The sequence below is a fragment of the Microtus pennsylvanicus genome, chromosome 9 (genome assembly GCF_037038515.1).
Source record: "Microtus pennsylvanicus isolate mMicPen1 chromosome 9, mMicPen1.hap1, whole genome shotgun sequence".
NCBI classification, from domain to species: Eukaryota; Metazoa; Chordata; class Mammalia; order Rodentia; family Cricetidae; genus Microtus; species Microtus pennsylvanicus.
In genome coordinates this window covers 66440929-66467958 of record NC_134587.1, presented here as the reverse complement: position 1 = coordinate 66467958, position 27030 = coordinate 66440929, and the positions used below count along the sequence as shown (strand labels likewise).

Here is a 27030-nt window from a genome sequence, read left to right as displayed (position 1 = left end):
GTTCGCAGATGCCTGCCACTAAGTTGGATAATGTGAGTCCAATCCCTAGGCTCCATATGGTAGAAGCGAAGACCAACTCATGTGGGTAAACTCTGACCTTCACATGTGCCCCAGGAACTCACAAACTGCCCTCCCTCCCCCACATAGAATAAAGACAAACTGTCGCCCATTCCCTGTATTCTACTGACTCTTTGGCCACAAAGTCTTTGTTGTGGCAATCGTGAAATTTGGGTGGTGGTGGTGGGGGGGTTGTCTCAGGACTGTCCTTCCTGTAGCTGCCCACTAACCCAATCTTACCCATTGTGTAAAAACCCTTCTGAATCCTGTTTTTCCTGATGATCTTCCCACTCTCACAACTGAGTTCTAGGGAGGTCTCTGCTGTGCTGAGACAGGCTCCGTTGTGCTTGCTTTCTGTGAATGTCTCCTGTCCATGCCAGCTCTCCCCACCCCATTTCTACTGTTGGTGGCACCCAGCATCTTGACTTGAGGTAAGCGGAACAGAATGAGAGGAAGTCTTTCAACTGACTCAAAACCAAAAACGTGACCACAAATAAGCCGCCACTTGGAAAGTGTGAAAAATACCTTTGGATTTATTATTTAAGTACAGTATAATACAAAGTTATAGTAACAAAGTAAAAATGTAAATAGATTAATATATAAATATGCTAATGCTACTTCATCAGTTATTAAAATCACACAGTTCTCCCAACCATCGATATCGTTTATAAAGAAAGATTTACAGTGTCTATAAAGGAAAACCTCTCAAGAGTTGAAGGGTGGGCAGGGGGTGGGGAATATTGGATGTCAAGGGTTTTATGGGGCTGTGATCTGGCCAGCCAACCCCTCCATCTCTTAGAGGCCCTGTTGGGCCCTCTTGTAACTATAAATATGCTTTCTTGTCCCTAATGCAAACTTTCCTGAAAGATCAAGTGGTGTTTTACTGTCGAGACATGGTCTTGCGTTCTTGTGTCTTGTGGTCCAGTGTACAAAATGGTGGACCAGCATGATGGACTTTGGTCTACCTTTCTCTTTTAAATCCTGGAGTTATGGGAGATTGGCATTTTCCCATTGTCTCATCGGACAGAATTTATCCTAAAGTCAGACCTTCATTCTTGAAAACTCATGAACTGTGAAGTACCTATCCAAGGTAAATGCTACGTCCTCTCCTACAGACCCTCTGTCCCTCTGCCGAGTAGTAGTTCTTAAAGATGACAGTGTAAAGGACACTTGGCCTTTTAGATGTGTTTTCTATAGAAGAGGAAGGCAGGTCCTTCTTCGGATCCACGGAGCTGGGTTTCCTGGGTCATTGCTTCATGTTGTCTTGAATCCAGTCTATGTAATTAGTCACCTTTGTATATACCCCAGGGACATCCTTCTGCCCACAGCCAATGCCCCAGCTGATAATGCCAACCAAGGTCATGTGTTTATCAATCATGCATACCAGCGGTCCTCCCGAGTCACCCTGTGGAAGAGCATAGATGCATGGATTAGTTGTTTGTACACATGGCAGAATATCTGGAAGAAAATTTGGGTTGCTATTTGTAGTGCGAAGATAGTAGCCCTCAAAGAACTTGGTTCAGGGAGGGAGACTTGAGGCTATAGATTTGGCCATATCTTAATTCTGGTAAAATAGCATTAAGAACCTGGCATGGTAGCACATGCCTTTAATCATAGCATTCAAAAGGCAGAGGGAGGTGGATTTCTGAGTTCAAGGCCAGCCTGGGCTACAAATGGGAACATGCCACCCAGGGACCACACCGTGAATGAGGTGTTGTCTCAAAAAAAAAAATAACCACTAAACCCCAAAAACCACAGATTTAAGATAACTGTTCAGAGATGGGGTTCGGCTCCTCAGTAGAGCGGTTCCCTGCCATGTAAAAAAATCCAAGAGCTCCACTCTTAGCACCCAGAAAATAAAAACCAAAACTGCTCATGTTTTATAACATCTGATTGGAGTGGGTGACATGGTGGTGCACACCTTTAACCCCAGCACTTAGGAGAAAGAGACAGGTGGCTCTCTGTGAATTTAAGGTCAGCCTCTTCTACATAGAGTCTCAGGCCAGCTGGACTACATAATGAGATCCGCCTCATAAATAAATAAATAAATAAATAAATAAATAAATAAATAAATAAAATCTGATATGGAATCTGCTACTAATTTAGTTATATGGCCTCAGTGAACTATGGTTCACTTTTTCTAATCCGGATCTTAATGTCAGCGGTTACTCCATGCTGGTTACTATCTGGGTCTTAATGTCAGTGGTTACTCCATGCTGGTTACTATCTGGGTCTTAATGTCAGCAATTGCTCCGTGCTGGTTACTATCTGGGTCTTAATGTCAGCAATTGCTCCATGCTGGTTACTATCTGGATCTCAATGTCAGCGGTTACTCCATGCTGGTTACTATCTGGATCTTAATGTCAGCAATTGCTCCGTGCTGGTTACTATCTGGGTCTTAATGTCAGCAATTGCTCCATGCTGGTTACTATCTGGGTCTTAATGTCAGCAATTGCTCTGTGCTGGTTACTATCTGGGTCTTAATGTCAGCGGTTACTCCGTGCTGGTTACTATCTGGCTGTTAATGTCAGCAATTGCTCTGTGCTGGTTACTATCTGGGTCTTAATGTCAGCGGTTACTCCATGCTGGTTACTATCTGGCTGTTAATGTCAGCAATTGCTCTGTGCTGGTTACTATCTGGGTCTTAATGTCGGTGGTTGTTCCTATCACCTTAGTAATCAAGAAATGTGAGTACCACATTCAGTGAGGCCTGGACACTGAGGACCTAAAACTGCTTCCCAGGCTGAAGCTGAACTGTGAGAACTCTTTCTCACATCCTATCCATATCTTGCATCCTAGGGGGATGTCTTTCCTCATCCTAAAAAATAGGCCCAACTTCCCCAACACCATCAGAAGTCAAACATTTAATTATGTTGCTTAATGTATCATTTCAATAGGGCTCACAGGGAAATCCCACACTAGCTTCCTGTCCACAAACCAGAAAAATTTCCTGCAGTTTAGATTTTTTCTCTTTTTTTTTAAAAATAATTTATTTTTATTTTTTGTTCATTGGCGTTTTATCTGCATGGATGTCTGGTGTGAGGGTGTCAGAAGCCCTGGAACTGGACAGATGTGAGCTGCCGTGTGGGTGCTGGGAATTGAACCTGGGTCCTCTGGAAGAGAAGCCAGTGTTCTTATCCCATGGAGCCATCTCTCCAACCCCCAGATCAGATGTCTTAAGTTTGAGAAGCTTTGGCCTTTACCATTTTAGTCTTTGGAGCTCCACTTTCGAATCCCAGCATCTCACCCTCCACTGTGGCTCTCACTCTTCCCCCCTGCTTAAGAACCTCTTGCCGGGGCACAGAAGAGGACCCGGAATGTCAGAGCATCCAAGGCATTTACCTGACATGCATCATGGAGATTTTGGCTGCCTCCACTTCGGGTGTCTCCTGCACACAGCATGTTGTCTGTGACGGTTTTATTGAACAAATTCTGTGACGTGCAGCGGCTCGATGGGTACAACCTCACATGAGCCTCCTTCAGCCGCTCAGAGAAGAAAGGAGACGCTGAAAGAGAAGGTCTGGGTGACTTAGGATCTAAGCATCACTCACAAGCCTTTTGGAACAAGGAAGCTGAATTTTCCAGCTGACCCAAAGCAGGCTGTCTCCTATGACACGTGCTACATTTTACTATCTCTAAGGTGAGGTCACGTTTCTCAGTAGCACCACTGAGAGTTAGACTACACAGTTATCCAGCACGAAGAGTATCCTGTATCCCACACATGTTTGCAGCCCCTCCCTCCTAACCAAAGGCCAGGATCAGCCTTCAGCCAGACATGTGACACCACCACCATGATGATTCCAGACACTGCCAGTCATGGCCTGGGTGGTGAAATCTCCCCAAGAGAGAACCATCGATTTAATCAGGCATTCTATCATTTATTCCTTATAATTTAATCAGGGAGCCTGAGGGAGGAAGGTCATTGGCTAATAAAGGAACTGCCTTGGCCCATTTTATTGGTTAGAACATAGGTAGGTGGAGTAAACAGAACAGAACGCTGGGAGGAAGAGGAAGTGAGATCAGACTCCACAGCTCTGCTCTCGGGAGCAGACGCCTCAGAGAGACGCCATGCCCCAGCTCCGACCCAGGATGGACTTAGGCTAGAATCTTCCTGGTAAGACCAGTGCTCACAGATTATTAGAGATGGGTTGATTGGGATATCAGAATTAGCCAGTAAGGGCTAGAGCTAAAGGGCCAAGCAGTGATTAAAAGAATACAGTGTCCGTGTAATTATTTCGGGGCATAAGCTAGCCGAGCAGGCGACTGGGGTGTTGGGGACGCAGCCCCGCCGCCGCTCCTTATTACTACAGGAGCCTGCCCTGTTTCTATGTTGGCAGTGAGGAAAGTGAGGCTTCGGTAATTAAGAAACATTTTTTTTAAGTGTTTAAGCTCAATCTGATGGGCCACACCTGAAGTCCCGGGACACTGGGATTGCAAGTTGGGAACCACTATAGGAATATATGAGGCAACTTTCATAAAATAATACACATCTGGCTTGGATAATCATTCCCTCAAGGGCCACGTGTGTTGAAGGCTAGACCCGTGGTGCTCTTTGGAGATGACAGACCTTTTAAGTAGCTCTGGGAGGAGGAAGCTACGACTGTGGCTGGGATATTAAGACCCAGACTCTCCCTTTTCTCCATACGCTTGCGTGGTACACCGGGATGCACGGCCCCACGGCTGTGGGCGCCTCCTATGACGTATGGATTTGCCACAAGCCCACAGACTGAGCCCACTGACCACGGTCTGAAACTTCCAAACCCATGAGCACAAACAAACCTTTCCTATCTTCAGGGTAATTTAGCTCATATTTGCTGACATTGTTAGAAAGCAGAATGACCCATCCAGGGTCCCACAGGTAAGCCAGAGGCAAGTTTGGGGTACAAGCTCAGCCTGTACAACTCCCAGCGTCTAAGAACACAGACACCTTTACACCCTTCCTCCCTGTCTCCACTGGACTATAAAAGCTCTTCAGAGTACTTCCCTGTCCCAACTTTCTGGCATCCACACACAGTGTCCCTATAATGCCAGGAAGCAGGTAGTAGCTTCCCATCATACAGACAGGCAGTCTTTGCCTGCACTTGTCTATGTCACACCAGAACTGGGAGCAGAACATTGTGTGACCACCTCCCCTCCATCTGCCTGATGACCACACGATAGATAAGGAGGGAACCAAGACTTCCTTCCACTTACTTTGCTCATGCTTGCCGTAGCCAGACAGCTCACACTCTGTCCAGTCAGGAAGCTGCAGGTTGGGGTCAGGAAGGCAGGCGGTGCTGACAGAGCTGCTCTCCTGGGCACACTGTTTGGAATCTGACCTCAGCTGCAGTAATGCTGGTGCCAAGAGAAAGGAGATGGGTGACATAGTGTGGGGAGGGACGGGGTGAGAAATAAGGGCGTATGACTAGAATGGCCTTTTACCAATGTCGTTGTCGTAAGTGTCATCATCAAATTCCTTATGGATTATATATTTCTCAATCTCAAATGTCTGCTCCGCTTCTCCAGGAACCACCCGGTATGTTCTGCCCAAGACCACTTTAACATGATGGGGGGGAAACCTGGCAGGAAAACAGCATTAGGATGTTTTGCAATTTTTTAAGAATTACTCTTGGGTTTTGCCAAGTGAGTGACTCCCATGGGCTGGCTCCAGAGCCTTCCAGAATGAGAAGTCCATACCTCTCCAGAAAGCAGTGGGCCGCAGACAGCACCCAGCAGGAACCGATCAGCACTCCTCCACACAGGAACCTCTCTCCAGGAGCCCTCTTGTTCTTGACAAAGATGGCAGCCTGCCAAGGGTGCGAGGTGATGTCTGTGAACAGCCCGCCTTTAATTCGAAACTGGGGCTGTTTGTATTGCCTCAGGCCACAGGTGGCTGGAGAGGAAAGAACAGAGAAGGGGACAGGGTCAGACCTGTAGTGTGGGCACAAGGCTGAGAGAACCCACCACAGAACCTGATTTCCGCTGGCTGCTGCCCTGGGGCACGCTGACACGATAGGGTTTAACTGTCTTAATGATGAGGAGAGCCACAGCTTTCCTTTGTTTGTATAGTGATTTGCCTAATATTATACACGTGTATCTTTATCCTTCCCAGTACTAGGAAGGCGGGGAAACTGTCACTGAAGGTCACAGTGACACCGGGATTAGAACCTGAGTCTGCCCGACTCCAAAAGCGGGTTCTCTCTTTAGTGCCCTGCTCCTTCTAATCTTGCCTAGAACGATTTCTTGATTTAAGATATCATGCAGTCTTGCAGACTGCCTTCTGAGAACCCTTTGCTTTTCCAGCTACTCAGCCAAGTCAAGTTCCACGGCATCACAAGCCTCTCATTAACACCGTAGCCTTTGAGGCCCTTGTGGACTTCCCGAGACGAACCCATTACAAATGGCTTGGCTAGGAGCTCAGTTTATGTCTTACTTTCCAATTAGAGTTTGTTCTTTGAAGAACACTCTGGTTTATCTGTGTGCTCATGGGAACTGAGCAGTAATTTATTCTTGGGCAATTTCCAAACCAAACTTTCATGCTGGGGACATGTGCCAACTTGAGGATTTTTGTCTCCCGTCCTCTCTTATGAACTTGGTTCCCCTGTGTTAAATGGGCTCCATGGGGATGTGGAAGTGCACAGAACTTGGTGGGTCACATGACTTCTGAGGGCATTTTAGAACAGAGGAGACTGAAGTCTCCCGTCTCCAGGCTACTGGAGAAATGTAACAACTGGTATCTAAGGAGCCACAATGTGAGACCTCTTTCTCTTCATGGTCACCAGGACTGTCACCACCTGGCCAGAGAGAAAAGTTGGAGCCTACTGTATTTGAAGAGATTGGTCTTCCTTTCTGTCCCTCCCTATCATCTTCCAGATCTGGATGAGTGTGACTGTCTCCCAGGGCTTCAGTCATGCAAGCCCCCTGCCCCAAGGGCCTGGCCTTCCTGGAAGTCCAGAAGCTACAGAAGCTAAGACAGTGGTGAAGATACAGGAGGAAGCAGAGAAATGAGTGACGAGGGGAGCCTGGGAGAAGGGGGTGGCGAAGTCGCTCTTACAGCACAGGGGCACGTCACAGTACTCCCATGTCAGCTTTCCGCTCTTCAGCACGTGACACCAAGGCTTGGCATCCCCGTCTGGATTCCTGTGAAATAAGAATTGGAGAGTTTCAGTGACAGTCACATCTCAGAAATAGGAGGAGGTTAGGCAGACCCATGGCAGAACCAAGAAGCCAGAAGCAGACATCCCATACTCCACTTGACTCTAGCAGGCCCACCATGAGGGAAGATAATTCCTTTTGGCTTCCATTTGTTCTACTAGTGACACAGTGTTGGGAAGAAAGGAGCTGCCCTGTGGAGAGATTTTTACGATAGAACCTAATGGATGTGCCAAGTGCAAAAAGAATAGGGGTTTGGTTCGCAAAATCTATATATCTTAGGCCGGGGAGATGGCTCAGTTGGTAAAGTGCCTGCTGCATCAGCATGAGAACCTGAGTCTGAGTTTCCAGAACTCATATAAAAAGCCAGCAGGTCTGGGTGTGGAGGAGCACTCCTTTCACTCCAACACCCAGGAGACAGAAGCAGGCAGGTCTCTGCCTACACCCTAAGTTCCAGGCAAGCCTTGTCTACATAGTTCCAGGCATTCCGGGGCTACATAGTGAGACCTTGTCTGAAAAAAAAAAGTCAGGCATGGCAACCTGCTCTTGTAATCTCAGTGGGGGCGGAGGGCAGGGGTCTCGGGAAAAGAGGGCAGGTCTCAGAAGTGCATTGGCCAGCACAGTCTAATAGATTAATTAATCAAATTCAGTAAAAGACTTTGACTCAAAAGATAAAGGTAGAGATCGATAAGAAAGACACCTGATGCCAACCTCAAGCTACACACACACACACACACACATCATGTATGTATACATGTATCTTCATGAATGTGCATACACCCACACTAACAAGTACACACATACTCCACTCCACTCCTGCCCAAAATAATAAAACTGATGTTATCTTGTTTCTCAAAAAATAAGTCTAGGGCTGGAGAGATGGCTCAGTGGTTAAAAGCATTGGCAGCTCTTCCAACAGTCCTGAGTTCAATTCTCAGCAACCACATGGTGGCTCACAACCATCTCTAACGGGATCTGATGCCCTCTTCTGGCATGCAAGTGTGCTTTTCAAATAGAGCATCATGTACATAAGTAAATCTTTAAAAATTAAAAAAGGTTTATATATTAAAAAATAAGTCTAATCATAGAAAACTAACAGGCTTGTCTAGATATTGTTCATTATCTTTCATGTAATGCTTAACACTGAATCTTCTCCCACCTGATCACCCAGATCTCTGCTGGGAGCTGACTCCCTTAGCTCATGGCTACATACCGGCAATAATTATGTCTGCCCAGGCCGAGTGCCTGTGAGTCAGTCCTCCATGCTGTGTAGCTCTTGAGTATCAGGATCCTGGAATTCCACGGGAGGCAGGAGGCCCTGGATGTGGTGAGGCTGTGGGTGCCACGATAGGTTAACCCTTTTCCAACATAACAGTCCTCGCTCTGTCCTGGAACAGAATACACTTCAAGGTTAAGCCACGGCAGTTAAATGTTGGTGGAGCAGGTTGCAGAGGTTGAGCAGGAAGGGGTGTGTCCCGCCAGTGGTGACAGTGGTGGGAGACGCTGTGAAGGAGTTAGGGAGGTTATAGCCTGTGATGAGGGAACCAGGAGGCTGCAATAGGACCACGCTGGCAGCCCTGCTTCCTCAGCTTTGCTCTCCTGCCCCTCTGTGTGAAACCAACGAATTTGCCTCTGTACTTCACTACAGTTGAGAGGAACCTGTAAAGTTATCTTGATCCTTGAACCCTAATGTTGACCAGATGAGGAAGGGATCAGCAAGAGAAACCATGCCTGGTATTGGAAACCTAGCCGACTACCCAGGGCTATTGAAGTCATGGACCTTAGAGGGGAGCCTATAAACTATCCCTTTATTAAATCAGCACAATCCCTAACTACATTCTAAATATCTGTCCTTATATCCAGAGGTAACCTCACCAGGGAAACTTCTCTTCGGAACAGATGGAGAGATCGTTATAGAAAGAAAAACCCCAACCAATTCAAACGAAGGGTTGTGGAGGCCAATCCCGGTGGATACAAATGCTGTGCCTAAGGCTCAGCAATCATTTTGGAAGAAGGGGCAGGAAGACAGTGTAAGAGCCAGAGGGTCCGGGAGTTTGCTGTAAGAATGCATTTCCTAGTGACGTCAGAGGCTCCGCTCATCAAGTCTGACCAACACGACTGCCTAGACAAGAACAACAGACCTGCCAAGCGATGGGAGAAAGCCCACAAGGCTTCAACCCTGCACAGAGAACTACAGGCAAAGAAGGAATGCTGAGAATGGGGAATACAGTCTTCCCCAAGGAAGAACACACCAATTGGTTGTCAGTACCAAATAGCCTTGAAAATATACATACAAGTAACTAATGTTAGGAATATACATATGAATTATATATAGAGGAATATATATGTGCATGTAACAACAATTAATGAAAAAAGAGGCCATGGATTTTAAAAAGAGCAACAAAGTGTACACGGGAGGGTTTGGAGACAGGAAAGGAAAGGAGAAAATGATGTGATTATAATCTCAAAAATGAAAGGACTAGAAACCATGGGTTCAGCTGCATCCTGTGCTTTTCAGATGAGGATGCTGACGGGAGGTAGGGAACCAGCCCAAGGCTAAAACACTGGACGACAAGCTGGGTGAGGATGTAGCCGTGTGGTGCGCTTCACTCTGCAGCCAAACCCACCTCCCCAGCCTGCTCCTTTCTTTTTGGGCATGAAAGACTGTTAGATTTACAGTCCCAGATGCTTCTCCCTTGGGGATCCTGCAGGGGAAGGCACAGGGTAGCTGACACTTACCCTTAGGGCAAGCTGGTGTGCTGCAGAACTCCGAGGTATACTTCCCCGCCTTAAACACATAGCACCAGGGCTTGGAGTCTCGGTCTGGGTTTCTGAAAAAACAGCGAGGGAGAATCATTGAGGGTTGAGCAGGAAGCCTCCCCTCCTGGCCCAAGGACTTTTGGGTCAGGGTTAGTGCATCCTGGGTTGAACGATGTCAAGTTTTACCGTGTTAGGCAGAAATCTGACTCCACTGTGCTCTTTACTGGAGGGATTAAGCACATTATAAGGAAGCGTGTAAGGGTGCCAAGTTGACAGGGGCGCACAATAACTGCCCGTGTGTCAACACAGCTGACCTCTAGTCGCAGGCACGGAATTCAGCAGCGATCCAAGCGCTGCTATAAAGACGTTTTGTAACTGTGGCCAACAGCCACAATCAGTTTAAATTATCCCAGACAAGGAGGGTGCCCTTTGTCTAGTCAGTTTAAGGCCTACGAGCATCAATGGCAATTCCTGCCTGAGTGCTGCCCCACGATTACAAACTCAGATACCTACACAGAGATATGAAGTGATACCTTCAAATCAACCTCTTCTATCTACCTACCTCCCTATCTACCCATCTATGTGTCAATCTCACAATCACTGATATAGGAATGCATTGATAAATCTATCACTATCATCTATTTATCTTCCTATGCATGCATATGTGTTTATCATCTTTCTACTCATCTACACATTATCTATGTATGCATTTATGCATCTATATATCTATCTATTTATCTACCTGTTTAAGGGTCATCAGCTCTGCTTTTCTAGAATACGTGACTGGTTGGCCAGGTCTTTCTTTGAATGTAATTTTCATATCAGACACCACACACACACAAACACACACACACACACACACACACACACACACATCCCACTGTGGAAGACACCACTTACCTGCAGTAATTGTGATTCCCAAGGCCCAGCTTGATGGCATCCGGCCTCCTTGCATTATAGCGCTTTAGGGACAGAACACTGCTATTCCAGTTGATGCATTCAGCCCCATTTTCTGCTGTGCTCCATGTGCCCCTGTAGGTGATGCCCTGGTCCTCAAAACACGTTGCTCTGGTATCTGATTGACAAAAGGACACCAACAGGCTCTTAAGGAAACTCTGTCTTGTCGCAGCACAGTGGGGTAGGCTGACGGCTGAAGCCACTGGAGCCCGTAGTGAGCTGGGTGGACAGGGTCACTCGCATCACTGTAGCCAAGCTAGACTGTGGATGGACACATCAGGCTCTGTCACGTGGCCCAATACTGTCGTTCCCTAAATGATGCCATCTCTCCTCTCCTGTACCCTGCCTCTCCTTTTCTGGTCCGGTCTGTCGGAGCGGCAGAATGTCAGAACAGCTCACGCCCGCCCACCAAAGTGCTCACCTATGTCACAGCGTTTCCCAACAAATCCATCAGGGCACTGGCAGACAAAGTCAGAGAAATACATAGCCTGCTGACATGTACCCCCATTGAAGCATCTTGGTTCACTGCAACCTGTTGAACGGAAACAAGGAAACCCTTAGCTACTTTCAAAGCAGTCCCAAGAATACAGGAATTAAAATTGCAAAAGTGTTGGTTATGTCGCCCCCGTTCCACAGCTCACAGTACAACTAGTCCCAATGCCAACTACGAAGTATGCAGTATGCATATTATTCCCCACTTCACATATGTGGACACTGAGGCTGGACAAGCCCAGGCTCTCCCCCACCTCAGTTTTCTGGACTGCTTTCACCTTTGCCTGGACAGAGCACACCCAAAACGTGCCGAAGACCTGAATATGCCAGGAAACACAAAGGAAGGGTTTGGGCCCTGAGCCCGGGCTCAAGTGCGAGGCCTCCGTGAGAAGCTGGTACGTACTTCGGACAGGCACCGAGTGACATTGCGCCGAGCCACTGATGCAGCGGCAGTATTCCACCCGATTGCTTCTGAGCATGGGGCGCAGCCACGACTGATCCTGCTGGTACGTCGTCTGTGTTTGCTCATCTCTGCAGGTCACTGCAATACAGAACAGGCTTGTCTTTTCAGGACAGACTCAAGGAGAGGGGACAGCGTCATTGTTCCTGACCTGTTTAAAACACACAGTGAACCCTCTGTAGCTCTGTGCTCTGTCATGAGGTCTACAACCAATCCCCAGAAGATCTGGGTGACCGTGGTCTACTGTGTATCCCTGAGGAATATGATGACGATAACAATAGTTACTACTTTTTTTTTTAACTAGAATGCTTTTATTAGGATTCTTTTCCTTGGAGAAACCTTTGTTCTGAGATAATTTGATTATGAAAACAAAGTTATATGAAGTAACAGTCTATTTTCCCACTGTAATCGGCTAAAAGTAATGTGGGGAACACACGTCTTTAATCTCAGCACTCAGGAGACAGAGGTAGCCTGATCTCTGGCTTCAGGGCCAGCCTGGTCTACAGAGCAAGTTGCAGAACAGTCAGGGCTACACAGAGAAACCCTGTCTTGAAAAACAAAACAAAACGAAGCAAGCAAACAAACAAAACTCAGGGAAAAGGATACCTCTCTGTGTAAGTGACTACCAGGGTTTCTAATCCATAGGGTAGTTCCATTCAGAAAAGACACACTTTGGGCTAAAGTAAGGGAAACTGGCACCTACGTCTGTAAGAAAATGTGCTGCTTTCTATAGTATTTCTCATGTAATGACAATTGAGCAGGCATTTAGCCACCACTTTTCTAAAACAATATTGACTTGGACCGAGGGGTAACTGCAAGCAAGTGAGAGCCGGCACCTCTGCCTGTGTCTTGTCTGCCTCCTTTGCGTCAGACACTGACTCCGCCGTGTCATTATTCATGCAGTGTCCACCCAAAACACCAGTTGACACCAAAGGAATTCTATTCTTCTTCAAGCTGAAGGGACAAAGATAGAGGACCTGAGGCTCCAGATTCCAAAAGCTGCCTAAAGATCTCCTGTCACTTTCCTAAGCCTGCAATCACCTTGGCTTTCAGTAACAACAGAGCCTTGCAGGACAGATAGATACAGTAACAACAGAACTTTGCAGGACAGATAAGCCCCACCCAGGCGAGAATTGTTATCCACAAAGAGGAGGCTAGACCTACAGGAGGGACAGCATCTCAGCTGGAGCCAGGCTCTCCTCTTAGGCCACGTCGGGAGCGTCAGGAGCGGAGCTGCTTCCTTCTGCAGGCGCCTAGCCTCTGCTCCGGTGCCTTTTTCTACCAAAAACAGGAGTTCAAAAGCACCACAAGAGACAGTCTCGGGACACTGGACCCCTTTATTTGTTCTCCGGAATTTAAAGCGGTGTTCCAAAGCTTGGCATGGTGGTACAGTCTGTCATCTCAGCACTTAGGAAGCTGAGACAGGAGGATTGCTGCTGAGTTTGAGGCCTGCATTAGTTACGCGGCCAATCCCAGTCCATACTGGGCTGTATAATGAGACTCTATCTCCAAAAACAAAGAAACAAAATATCATAAAAATAAAAAATTAAAAAGAAAGAAAATAAAACGTGATTGAGAGAAAGGTCTAGTGCCTCCTCACCTCCACAAAAGAAAGAGTGAGGGGAAGGGAGAAGGAGGGGAACAGAGAAAGACAGAGAGATGGAGAGTTGGGGGAGAGGGAGTGAGGAGAGAGAAAGAGGGAGGGAAGGAGGGGGCGAGAGATAGAAAGGGGGGGGGGAGGTGGTAGGGACCTGAAGCTGGACTTAGAGACCTTTGATTTCAAGTCAAGGCAGTCAGTTGTGGACAGTCTTTACTCCTCTTGGACTCCTGATGGAAACCTCTGCTTTCTAGCATCAACTCAAGACACAAACTCATATAGAGAATCTCCTTCCAAAGCGTCTATGGAGTGGCCCAGGTCAGCTATCCCGATTTTACCAGCAGGGAGCAATGGAAACATGGGGATAGAAGCAGAGGTTGAGTGGGCACTGGCGAGCCCACAGTTCAGGGGCACCTAGAGGAGTGGGCAGCTATGCGTTCCCGGGTTCTGCTGGGGGTCCTCTGGCAGTCGCGGTGAGTCATCTACTCCTTTACAGCTGTTTTCTCATCTCTGGATCTAATACTTTGAGCCTTGGGGAGATAGGGTCTGGTTGTGCAGCCCAGACTGGCCTTGAATCCACGATTCTCCTGCCTCAGCCCCCAAGTGCTGGGATTACAGACATGCACCACCCAAATGCACCTATATGTCACAAGCGTTATTAATCCCGGGGACAGCCTGATTAGGTTTCCCTGGGAACTGGGCTGGCAGGCTCCAGCTAACTAATGGCGAGTAAGCAAGCATTTCCACAAAAGCACCCGGAAAGATCTCATAATCATCCTGCCAGCGGGTACCGGGTGAAGAGGAATCCCCCGACAGTCAAAAGCATTGGGAGACCTGGGCCTGCCTTCCCATCCACCCCTCACCTTTGTAGGATCGGGCTCCTCTTCTGAACCTGTTGTGCACTCCCTGCAAAGAAACCAGGATAGAGGAGGAGTCAGCGGAGGCTGCTAAGACCAACCCGAGTCTTCCCTGACGACCAATCAGGAGCCACCTTCTCAGGAGCGCCCCCTTCAGGAAAGTGACCCAGGAAGAGAGCCATTTTCTTACTGTTTTGTCAAGTCTCCGCTCTTTCTACAAACCCAGTGCCACCAGAAGGGCTCTGGGCATAACAAAAATGCTACCGACTTGTGTAGTCCAATGCGGTAGTCACTATTCCCACGTGGCCACAGGCTGCTTGGAATGTAGCTAGTGTGACCGATGAACCAAAATTCCAACTCTATTTAGGTCATTTAAAATTTAAGTAGTGGCGTAGGGATAGCGGACTCCAGAATGGATGGGGAGGCTGCAGCTCCTTGCATCCTTTATGCAGCCAAGGGATGTTCTCTTCTCTAAAAATCTCATGCCCAGGTGTTGCCCATTTGGCCTTACACAGTGCCCCGTGTGGAAGCGAGGTTTTGGAAAGTGGGTGCAGCTTCTGTCCCCCTACTTCGGTAGTTTATGATGCCTGTCATTACTTAGTACACTATGGATGCGCTCAAATACAGATTTTCCCCTGGGCTGGGGACCATATGCCGGGCCCTATGCGAGCTCTTCACCACTGAGCTTCACCCCAGCCCTTGGTTCTCTGAAGTCTATGTTGATGTCAAAGATGTGATCTTCCTGCCTCACCCTGCTGGCTGGCGGGGCTGCAAATGTGTGCCACCATACACTCTTGCACACATTCTTGACCAAAACGGCTCTAAAGAAGACCATCAAAGGCATAGATGCGGCATCAAGAACTTTTCAGTCAGAGACATGCTCGCGTTCTGCCCCTGGGATTTGAATCCTAAATATCCTACCAGAGGGGAGTGTGAGCGGTGTGCCTGTGACCATTCCTGGGAGCTTCTCCCAACCTGACCGGCTTGGGGGAAGCATGAACATTGGGTCACACCATGAACATCTTCACTGGGTGGCCCCATGGGGTGAGGCATGGAGGTGGACTCACCTGACCAGGCAATGTGAAGACCACTCCACAAAGCAGCAGTGCCCACAACAGCTCTGTCTTCATCTTGCTCCCCGTTTCTTCTGTGTCCTTAAGTTTTAGGAGAAAAAAATAAAAGCAGTTACACATGTGGTGTGAGAGGGCAAAGGGCCATAGAAAATTCAGGACCCTGTGGCTTTATTTCAGGGAACCCTTTCAGCATTGACTATAGAGATAGTGTCTGGAAGATTTTACACACATCTATCTGTCTGTCTATATAGATATAGACAAATAGATATGGCTAGATATAGATGTGCGTTGTGTGTATGCGTGGAGAGAGAACATGTACAGGTAGCATTAAATTTACCACCTTAATTATGAAATATTCATCTCAGTGGCATTAAACACACACACACACTGCCATACACTCATCTCAACACCCATTTCTAGAACTTTATCCTGGTGAAAAACGAAACCCTTTAGCCATTCATAAATGGCTCTTTGCTCTTCCAACCCCTGGCCACTTTCTACTCTCTGTGTCTGTGATTTTGACTACATTGGATGCATCATACACATGGAATCACACAGTGTCTGCCATTCTTTATGGGTGCAGTCATAAGCATGATGTCATGAAAGGTCACCCACGCTGCAGAATCCCTGCCCTTTTGGAGGCTGAATGATATTCCATTGTTTGGTTACTCCACATTTTGCTTGCACAGTTATCTGCAGATAGATAAGGGTTGCTGATAGAAAATGTTTTTCCCCAAAGATTCCTGTGGGCTGAAAGGTAAGGAATCTTTGTCCTGGGATGAGCTAGGCAGGAGTCCCAGTTTGTCCTCTCTGACTGTCTCAGAAACAGTTGTAGAGATTTCATCACTGGCACGTCACGGTGCCAGGGCACCTGCCTTGGATGCCCCCGCTTTGGTAGTTGTAATGGACAAGGCTACTTCTGAGGCGTCATCTCCTCTTCCATCAAAGGGAAGGCTCCCTCCATATTGGCCCCGGGTTCCCTTTGCAGTCTCTGTAGACTCAAGATGTGGGGAAGAGCAGAGCTGCAGGAACAGAGGCGGACTCTGCTGTTTGGTCACTGGACTCATATCTCCCTTGACGCCCCCGTCCAGTTTCCACTTGCCTTCCTCCATGCCTTCTGCTTTTGGTGACTGAAAGTAGGTTAGCTGGCCCTGTTCTTTTGTGGTCTGGCAAGCCCTCTCTCTCCTCTGTTCAAAGCATCAAAGCAGGACTTTCCTTCCCCTGACTCATGTCCCTCCAGTCACAACAACCCTGATTGCCACCCCCATTCACTCAGGCCCCACCACCCACTGGCTCCAAAGTCACCAGGACCCCATCCTGTCTGCAGCTGGCTCTCTGCCCTCTGCTTTCTGAAAAGAACTGACTTTCTTTCGGGAATGCCACCTAGCCCCTTCACGTGCCCCAAGATCCCTTCAGCTCCAAGATGAAAAGAGAAAGGGAGGCTGAGCTGGGAGACTGCTGCCTGCTGCCTTCATCTGGGGCTGCAGGGAGGGACTAGAGAGCTATAGTGGAGGTGGCGCACGCCTTTAATCCCAGCACTGTGAGTTTGAGGCCAGCCTGGTCTACAACAGCTAGTTCCAGGACAGGCTCCAAAGCTACAGAGAAACCCTGTTTCGAAAAAAAAAAAAAGAAAGAAAAGAAAAAAAGAAGAAGAAAATGCATGTTGGAATAATGGCAACTGCCAGAGGAGGGTATACAGCCGCTGTGGAGGGAGTGTCTAGCCTCAGAGGAGGAAGTCCAGATACCCAGGGGAGGGAACAAAAATCTGTGGGGGGAGAGGGCAAGTGCTGGGATCTGAGAAACGGCAGGCAGCAGCTCACAAGGAGTCTGGTCCTGCTGGACACTCCCTCCATGACTGTTCTCCATGGCAGGGACCAAAGGGCTCCCAGGATCTTCAACCTTCTTGTCTTGCACCTAGCAGGGGTGCCTGGGGGCTGTGGAAGCATTCTATTCCCTGGAGGGCCAGCTGGGCTGTAGCACCTTCTGTTTTTGGCAGTTCCAGAAGGAAGTGGCAATGGAGGCCACAAGAATAGGCAGGTGGAATCTTCATTTTCCTTTCCCAGTTTCCCCAAAATTCCACTTCAACTCACCGTTAATTCTATGTCAGTAGAATTAAGTATAGATACTTTCCTGCTTTTATTACCTGGTGGCCTAAGGACAGGAAGAAACTGAACATTTTTGCTAATGTGATTCAGTGAGTCAGCACCTCTTCTTTTCACACCAATCAGCCCACCCAAGGGCTTTCAGAATCTTCCTTTTTGATACCTACTAAGTTACTGGTATTGCTTTTGTGGTTCTGAGATAGGATCTTGCTATGTAGCCAGTTTGGTCTTGATGCCAGGGAAATGGTCCAGTCCTGTTTTAGCATCTGGAATGCTGGATGCCTTGGTTACTTTTCTATTACTGTGAAGGGATACAGTGCCAAGCCCAAGGGAACTTAGAAAAGGAAACATTTAACTGGGGGATCGCTTACAGTTTCAGAGGGTGACTTCAGCAGGGAGCATGGCAACAAGCTGGCTTGGCTCTGGAAAAGTAGCTGAGAATTTACATCTTGATCCTGAGGCAGAGAGGGAAGTGGGAGCTAACTGGGAATAGTGTGGGGGTTTTAAACCTCAAAGCCCACCTCCAGTGACACACCTCCTGCAACAAGGCCACACCCCCTAACCTTCCCAAACAGTTCCACCAACTTTAGACCAAGCACTCAAATATGAATCTTTGGTGGCCATTTTCATCCAAATCACCACACTTGGATTGCAGGAGTTCCCCACCATGCCCAGCTGACTCAAGGCTCTCTAGATATCAGGCAATTCCAGAGTCAATTGTGCATGGCTAATGCCTGTGCACACCCTCCTCTCCCCGAGAGGCCAGCTCTTTCTCTGGACCCCAGGACAGAAGGGACAGCAGCTAAAGAGGCGGAGCGCACACAGGGCTGGCTGTGAAGACTCCAACAGCTGCACTGCATCATGGTAAGCCCCTTCTCCACAAGAGGGACAGGAGCTCAGATGTGAAGGACTTGCCGCTCTCTGCATCTGGGCTTGTGGCCTTGCTGGGCCTTGAGCCACTGAAGATGAATTGCATATAAGCATTAAATAGCTCTTTCTATGCTCCATAGAGACAATCCTAGCAGGCTGCTGGATCGGTCACGTGGCAGAGGAGGATGACAGGGAAGTTAGTCACATGCTAGATGAAAAACAGTGCAGCCGCAAAGCAAGAGAAAGGAAAGGGGGAGGGAAACATGGAAACTCGGCTTGATTTTGTGGAAAATGTGGACGTAGAGGTCACGGGCGCTGCTGGGACAAAAGAAAACGTGGCCAGTAGAAGTGTGGACCTAGACTCAAAGTCCAGAGGGTTAGAGTTTGACTCCATGAGGTGTTCATGGGTGCCCAAGTGTGGGATTTAAGGGATATAGCTGAGGCTTGCTTTTTGAGTACAAATACATAAATTTTTCCTGTGTTCTCTTCATGTTGTATATATAGTAAGTTCCCATTATTAATAAAGAACTAAAATGAAATAAAACAAAGGAGTAAGCAAGGAAAAAGAAGGAAGGGAGGGAGGGATGGACAGAGGAAGGGAAGGAAGGAGGAAGGAAGGACTAGACAGGAGGGATAAATAGAAAGGAAGGGAGTGGGAAGGCCGGGAAGATGTCTATCTTAGCCCGTTGGTCTGTTGTCCCTGGATACAGGGTGGTAGAATGACTAGGAGTCCTGTCATCTTCAAGGTCTCAGAGTCCCAGCCATGGCAGGCCCACCCTCGGAGAAAACTGAACTTAATGGATTAGAGCGAAGCACTTTCTTTAGTGATAGTGCAGCAGGCCCAGGACTTGGCAGGTTGACACAGCTTCTACATAAATTAGAAATCATGGGGTGTGTGGCTTTGCCAATAAAGCTTGGTCTAGTCTCTCAGGAAGTGTGGTGTTGACAGGCATTCTCAGGTAGTGTGCAACCCACACATCTACATTGTCAGTCAAAACTTCTTCTGAAATACGTGTTCCTCTCATGGACAACTCTGCCCTTTCTCCCTGCACGCCAGGTGCAGGTCTGTCAGCGGCAGCAGTAGCCAGAACACTGTTAATTGCCCTTCATCTGCAAATGACAGGCTAAAGGGAAGAAGACAGGGGCCCTGCTAGAAGCCGGCTGTCCTTGGAGATGGACTGTCTCCAAGAATCAAGAAGTTGTTGAGAGAGTGGAGATTGTATCTGAAGCATGCCACATGGGGAAACAGTACTTGATGGATGTCAGGCGGTAACAGCTAGATTCTGATTGGACAAAGCCTCTGAGATAGCAATAAAGAGATTGACAGAAAGCTTTGGAAAAAGCAGGTGGCATGTCCTTAGGGCCCTTTCATGGCTCTGTCCTCTTTACATCCCTCACACAGCCATCTTTTCCCCAACAAAATCTGCTCTCAGGAAGGAATTTAATAACTCACTCACAGAAAGGAAAAGAGGCTGAATGGAAAGATGAATAGTGGCTCTGCTCCCCAAACTGAGACAGAAAAGGAGCAGAGCAAACCCCAAGCAGTTAGACTCTTGGAGTCTCCCTCCAGAGCTAGGGTCTTTGCCCCCCCACACACACACCCTGAGGGCTTCTGTTGTAACGTAAGTGGTACACTACTGTAAATGAACAAAGTCCTTTTGCTCATATTTGCCCATCGTTCCCTTCTTTATATATGGAAAAATGATTTGCAATAAAGAAACTACATCCATGTGGTCAACTATATACATTCAGTCTGAGATCATGTGTGCAAGCGACGCTGTTGTTCATTTAAATGTTGGTGCCCTGAAGGACTTGCGCTTTGTACTTGAGCAAGGGAGCCAGCAGGTTAGAAGAGCCTGCTAGGAAAAGGCTACCGGGAAGCCACACAGCTGCCAAACTTTGTACCGTGTGCTAGGTTGCACTGCTTCCGTCTTTGCTGAGGACACTCCAGGTTCTTATGGCTGTGCCTATGATTAATTAATTCCTCGGAGATCTGACTCGGAGGCTCAGCTTCTAAAATAACTAACAATAACCCTAAAATAACACATGACCTTGAAGCCACACTTCCACCCACACTCTAACCACAGCCCAAAAAGCCAATCAATTAGAAGAGAAGTCTCCAGAACCCCCGCAACATCACAGACCTGTTTCTAAAACAGATAAAGAGGTGAGGTGAGGTGTTTTAATTTGAAGCGGGTCTAGGAAAGGGCAGCAGGTTACCTCAGCAGCCCCCTCTGAGCCTGGCCTGCTGGCACACACCCAGAACCCTAGCACTTAGTGGCAGAGGAGAAAGTACTGCAACAACTTTGAGGCCAACCTGGGCTACATAGCGAAGCCCAGCCACACAGAGACCCTGACTCGAAAGAAAAGAAAAAATAGCTTACCTTTCCTTGTCCCAGTAGAGACAGCGCACCCCACCCCTACAGACCGTTCAGTCTGTGCGTTTTATTCGCCTCCTTTGCAGGGAGTAAGTGAACTGGGATTAAATAAGCGAGCTGAGCAAGCTGGGCTCTGCCTTGACCCACATTCCCAGCCCTTGTTGGTTCTTTTCTCTCTCTGGGGCCTCAGTCTTGGCTTTTGTTGTTGTTCTCTTTCAGACTGGCTCTCCCAAAGCAGCCCAGGCTGGCTTAGAACTTGTCGGCCAGCTATAGCCTTCAGGCTGGTCTTGAAGTTTTGACCTTCCTGTGTTTGTTTGCTGGGTGCCTGTATGATAGGCATGCACCGCCACACCCTGCCAAACTACTTTCAAAAATCCGCCAGCCAATGAGGAACTCTGGAGATGCTTCAGCAGGTTAAGGCAACCATGACCTGAGTTCAAGCCCAGAGACCCACACGGTGGAGAAGAGAATCAACTCCTGGAAGTTGTTTTCTGACCCCAGGGTGTGCGCGTGCATGTGTGCACTCACGCATGTGCACACATACACACACAGAGGAATAAACAAATAAATCTGATTTTCAAAAGCAACTCTTAACTTTGCAAAAAAGTAAATTTCCACAGGTCAAATGCTTACTGTCTCTTTTCAGTTATGAACAGAGCTCTTTACAACATGGACAAAAGAGATTTTTTTCCTTTCCTCCTTCTCTCTCTCTCTCTCTCTCTCTTTCTGTGTGTCTCTATCTCTCTCTGTCTGTGTGTATGTGTGTGTTTTGATTTCTCTGTCACTGTCTGTGTGAGTGTGTGTTTCCATACAGGGTCTCATGTAACAAAGGCCGGCCTTAAATTTGCTCTGTAACAGAGGTAACTGAGGTTAACTCTGAACTCTTCAGTCCATCTCCCAAGTGCCTGGAAGAGTCCGCCTCTTGATATAATTTGACCTGTTACAAAGAGATGAAAGCTGAATGGCACCCTCTCTGATGCCCGCCCCCAATCAGGGTGGGTGTAGCTTTTTTTGCACACAGGTATGACTCCTACCAGGTGACTTGGTTGTTGGAAGAAGTAAGCAAGTGTTGGTTGTGGGTTTAGGAAGTATCCTGCATCCTCTTGGGATAAAAACCAAAGCAACCCGCTTTAATGACCTCATAGCCTGCCGAAGGAAAGGCGAGCTCAGCCAGTCCGTGCCATGCAACGCTCACTGCAAAGCTGGAGGCTGAACAAAGAGTGTCCAGTATCCATCTAAGCTCCCAGGCTACTTCCACTCCCTAAAGTAAGCCCTACCCAGGTGCAATGAATTGACCGTGAGATAATTTGGTAACTCCCCAGTCTGCCTCCGGATGTTAACACGTTTGAATCAGGTTACGATCAGAAGTGCTCATCACGCCACTCCATGAAGGAATCTGAAGGTCACCAGCCTTTCCAGAAAGTAGCACCGCAGTGACTGAGACCCGTGCATGGATGAAGAGGATCCCCACTAAGAGGATCCTCTTAATGCCTGTCCCTTGTCTGGCATTAGGTTTTTAAAGCATCCTCTGCTCATTAATCACTTAAGATGGCGTAACTCACTTTGCACTCCCTGAGGTGGACGCTTGGGGACTGACACCTGCCTCCTGAGCTATCCCAGTCTCTGAGCTCTTCCCACTCATCATCTGCACAGCACTTGGTTGCACCCAGAGCCTTGCACATGCTAAGCGCGTGCTCAAGCACTGAGCTACACCCAGCCCTACATAACATTCCTAAAGTGTTCAAAGAGAGCTAGTATTTCTCCATGCAACAAGCATGACTCTGAACTCTCAACTTAGACCCTCCAACTGCCACTTACAGGTCTGGGTGGGTGGGCAATGTTGCTTCTCCGAGTCTTAGTTTTCTGGGCTTCCTAATGACCTTTCCATCTTATATATTTCTGAAAGTTCGAGAAGTAACAGATACAGATCCCGGATGCCTGAGGCATGGCGGGTGTGCACTGTACTTAGGAATGCCCTCATCAACAGGAGCTCAGATTGCTTGAAGCTACTGATAAAGAAAAGGTGGCCAGCTCTCTGAGGTCGTAATGGTCTTCACGGGTTAATAACAAATGTTCCTGGCTCGTATGACAAATGATAGAAATTGTCATGCCCTTCATCAGTAGTCAGCAGTGTGAACAGGAGCCATTATTTCCTGGAAGCAGAGTGAGATCTTGTAACCTGTCTTTAATCTGTTTTATTATTTGTCTTTTTTAGGCCAATTTATACCACACAACAGGGCCTCTGAAACTCTTTGGGAATTTGGAATTAGCAGTTGACACGTCTCGCTGCTTCTGTGTGGAGCCCTTAATCCTCAGGTGTAAGCCAACAGAACGTTTGCTCTCATGTAAGAGACTTTCAGTACAAACATCTTTTGCGTGTGGGGCCAGCCTAACCTTGCACTGATCAGTTCAGAGGCTCCAGGCAGACTTCGGTCTTCTAGGTCAATCCCCAAAGAAAGTTCTAGAGGCCTCTGATGTGTGTCAGGAGCATCACATAGTCTGTATACCTCAGTAGGACCTGTCAATCACAGGTCACCCCCAGAATCTTGGCCAGTGGCGTGGCAGGCACAGCTAAGGACACCCACTTCTTCAATTGTTGCATGGAGAACAGCTGGCTCATGTCTCCTGGGCTGTGCTGACACGGCTCTCCTGGGCTGTCCCTTCAAACATGCCAGAGAAATGAGTGCTCCATGACCAGCAAACCGTTTCATTCTCTCTTCCAGGAACAGGAATTTAGTTTAATCTTGCCTTGCACTCCTGTCTATAAAAGCTTGTCTCCCACGCAAGGTGAAAGTAGACAGCTGGGCCAGTGTTAGAAGACAATGGTGCTTAACCAAGGCTTTGGGAATCTTGACTTGCAATTTTCTTTTTATTTCCTTCCTTTCCTCCCCCTCCACTCCCCTCTTTTCTTTCTTTCTTTCTTTCTTTCTTTCTTTCTTTCTTTCTTTCTTTCTTTCTTTCTTTCTGAGATAAGATTTCATTGTATCCCAGTCTAGCCTTGAACTTCTGATCTTCTTGCCTCTGTCTCCTGAGCATCAGGGACTAGAAGTGTTCTCCACCTCACCCAGTTTATGTGGTACTGGGAGTCAAGCCTAAAGACTCCCCATGCTGGGTGAACACACTGCCAACTAAGCTACAGCCCCGACTCCAGCGCTAATTGTCTATAGATCTGTGTCATCAGCACTCTGACTGGGTTTGAAGTGAGATCGGTCACGTGGCTAGCTCAAAAGCTGGCATCCATTCCCGATTTCTGTGTTTTTAGCCACTTCATGCAGAATTTTCTGCCAGTGTGTCCAAAGTGAATAGCCCCCAAAAAGAAATTAACAGAATATTCCAGTTCTTCATGACCCGATTTTTACCAGACCAGAGCTGAAATCACTCAGAGAAAACAGAGAAGCAAAAAAAAAAAAGCTCTTCTGAGACAATAGATGCACAGTTGCCAAGAAGTCAGATTGCATTGACTATTTCAACTCAGACCGCAAAAGGCCCTCCCTCACGGAGACTTGGTGTCTCAGAGAAGTGTGGGAATTGTACATTTTGAATGGCGCTAAACCCACTGCCTATGAGCCATGTTGCAGCCTCCCCCATCGGATTGAAAACAACCACACTCACAGCCATCTTTCTAGTGGAAGAGCCCAGCAGGACGTTGTGAGTCATTCTCGGGCCCCTGGCTGAGCCCACTGCTCACTGAGCATGCTGAATGCGTACAGCCCTTCCTTTCATGACTCCCCAAAGCCTTCCCAGAACCAAGGATGCTCCTCGGCTCCTCCTGGCTGCACCAAGCATCCTGAGTCTGGGAGGAAGCAAACTAGCTGCTTGCTGTGTATCTCTCAGGAGGCTCCCCCAAATGATCTGGGGGTGTCCGGGAAAGTCTGCCCTATTCCAGTTTGGGTAGGTGGGGGAGGGGTGCTCTCCTGAAAACACTTTAGGCAGAATAAACTGATGGCCCGAGGGAACTATTTACGTTTTAGTGTTTTCAGTATCCCGTCTGGGATTGAATATGATTTAACCCCCACTGGCTGTTTGCACTCAGCATGCCACTGACCTGCAGTGATTGATTCTGCATAGGCCAGGGTCTGCAGCTCAGCAAAAAATCCCTGAGTAGTCTCCCAGTAAGTGTTCTCCAGTTGCACTTGGGATGTGCTCATGGAATTGTAAACCCCCACCTCCACCACCACCACCACACACACACACACACACACACACACACACACACACACACACACTTTTTTGTTTATGCCCCCTGCCCCATCATCCGCTGAGGAAGACCACTGTATCGTTCCAAATTGACCACCAAATAAGCCATTGCAGCTACTGCATTTCCTGGCACTGAAGTTTGTCCTTAGTTATCTGGGAGCTCCGCATACTTTCTTCCCTCCCCCACCCTGCGTCCTCCCACTGTCTCTGTGAGGTTAGGAAAACAAAGGTCCCGAGACAATCCAGAGAGCTTTTGGACTTTTGCTGCTGCTGCGGCTGCGGCATGAGAAAGCAAAGGCGTTGGTGCATGATGAGCAAGGGGTCAAACGGACTGGTAAACCGTTGAGAGGATGTGATGAGTGGCGGGGGACCAGAGGCAGGTTTGCATCCTGACTCCAAGTGGTAAGGAGAGGTTCCTAAAAGTCCCGACTTCTCTCTCCCAGCACTTCCTGCCTAGTTAATCGTGCTGTCCAGGCAAATCCTCCTCCCTGGTGCCCAGCCTGTTTCTTAGTGGTTCCACTGGAGTAAAAAAGCAGCCATACAACACCCGCTAGGACCCTCTCAGCACTCCAAGGCTGCTAAATGTAATCCTGCCCGTCAGTACCGCTCCCATTGTCTATTCAAATAACCCGAGTCATTCTTTTTACTTTCTCCCCTTACTGTGCAAGCACAACTTCTGCAAGAAACGCATCTCTCCTAGTCTCTCCCTCTAGGAATCACTTCAACTTACCCGGAGACATTGCAAAGAACTCCCCCTTCTATGTGGATGCTAGCTGGTCCTCTTTTTGCCTGAATTACAAGGCTGAAACTTCTCTGGCTCAGTTTACCCCCAAACACTTCAAGGGACAGAGGGGTCGGCTGTTAGACGCATAAACCCAGCTTACCGCGAGTTCTCGCTTCTTTTCCCAGCCTCGCAGGGGCTTCTTCTCAGTGCTGAGCTCTGGGTTACCGCAGACTCTGTCTCCCTGAGCAGCTCAAGCCAATTTTAAGGGAGAAGGAGGGGTGGGGCCAGTGGTTCTGTGTAGGCGGGTTTCTCCTGTGCCGGTGGGTGCCGGGTGGACCAGGCCACTGAGGAGCCAATGGAGCGGTCTCTAAGGAGGGGGAGGAAGTGCGCGCAGAGGAGCACAGCCAGTCTTGGCTGGGCGCCAGCTTGATTATTCACCGTACTGATGTCATCGAATCACAGGAATTTTCAAAGTTGGAAGGGACTTAAGATTCATCCTGTTTTAAAATCCTGGTCTCAAAGGCCTAAAAGGGACTCTCAGGACCGGCTGCTCTAAACCCCTGTCTTGACCATAAGTTTATAGTTCTAAAGAGCCCCGCCCGACTAGGGACATCGTCTGGAATTTGAAGAAGTAACTACCCCTCAGGACGTGTGGATGCTGTGCCGGGTTGGGAGTGACTGCGGACAGTAAGCACATGACGTCAGGGCTGTTGGTGCTATCCCTACCTCTGACCTGCTGCTCTCCTGGGTGGAGGCGCTTCCCGGCCACTTTTCAGCTGAGAGCACTCCGAGAATTGGGGAAAGTGAAGGATTGGAGCAGTTCTTTCCAGCGTCGCCCTCCGAAATCCCATCACCAAGCCCTCCTTCCCCTAAGCCCTCCCCCGGAGGCGGCACAACGAAAGCTCCTGAAAACTGCCATTCTGGTGGCCTATAGTGGCCCTTTCACAACCTACAAAGCCTCAACAGTCCCGGGGCACCAAGTCGCCCAACAGTCCAGTGTAGTAGTCTTCCCCTGCAGCAGAGAGACTCAGTGAGTGACCTCGGTCTGTCACTCTTGACTGCGGAGTAGCTGTGGGGAGGGGGGAGTTCTCCGTAGTCATAGTCGCCCCAGCTTTGCTGAATTGCACACAAAGGATAGAAACCAGCTAAAACCTGACAGCTACAGTAATCTCGGCTTTTGTGTTTCTACCATTTGTTTCCCCTGTCAGACCCCAGGGGAGCCCCAGGAACCAGTGGTAAGGGAAGTTGATGCCCTGACAATGGGCACTTTGATTTTCGTCAAAGGATTGCCGTGGGGTGGGGAAATGAAAACGAATCTTGGTGGCAGCAGGTCCTGGGAAACTTGCCTAGAAGCTCTGAAGAGAAATAAAATTCA

The 27030-nt window shown here is 48.2% G+C and overlaps 1 protein-coding gene across 2 annotated transcripts; it reads right to left on the bottom strand.

Moving 5' to 3' along the window:
• Window positions 1-567: 567 nt before the first annotated feature.
• Window positions 568-26043, bottom strand: Plat (plasminogen activator, tissue type). 2 transcript variants are annotated; one of them, XM_075986326.1, is made up of 15 exons: window positions 25816-25944; window positions 15379-15465; window positions 14318-14360; window positions 13022-13135; window positions 11801-11938; window positions 11327-11437; window positions 10849-11023; window positions 9928-10019; window positions 8402-8576; window positions 7091-7176; window positions 5734-5929; window positions 5479-5615; window positions 5251-5391; window positions 3400-3563; window positions 568-1462 (listed from the first exon to the last, which is right to left on the bottom strand). In XM_075986326.1, the coding sequence occupies exons 2-15, from the start codon at window positions 15439-15441 to the stop codon at window positions 1304-1306; spliced, it is 1794 nt and encodes a 597-aa protein (XP_075842441.1). In that variant the 5' UTR covers window positions 15442-15465; window positions 25816-25944; the 3' UTR covers window positions 568-1303. The 2 variants fall into 2 exon arrangements, with proteins under 2 accessions (XP_075842441.1, XP_075842442.1); XM_075986327.1 differs by lacking the exon at window positions 13022-13135 and having other exon boundaries at window positions 25816-26043.
• Window positions 26044-27030: the final 987 nt, after the last annotated feature.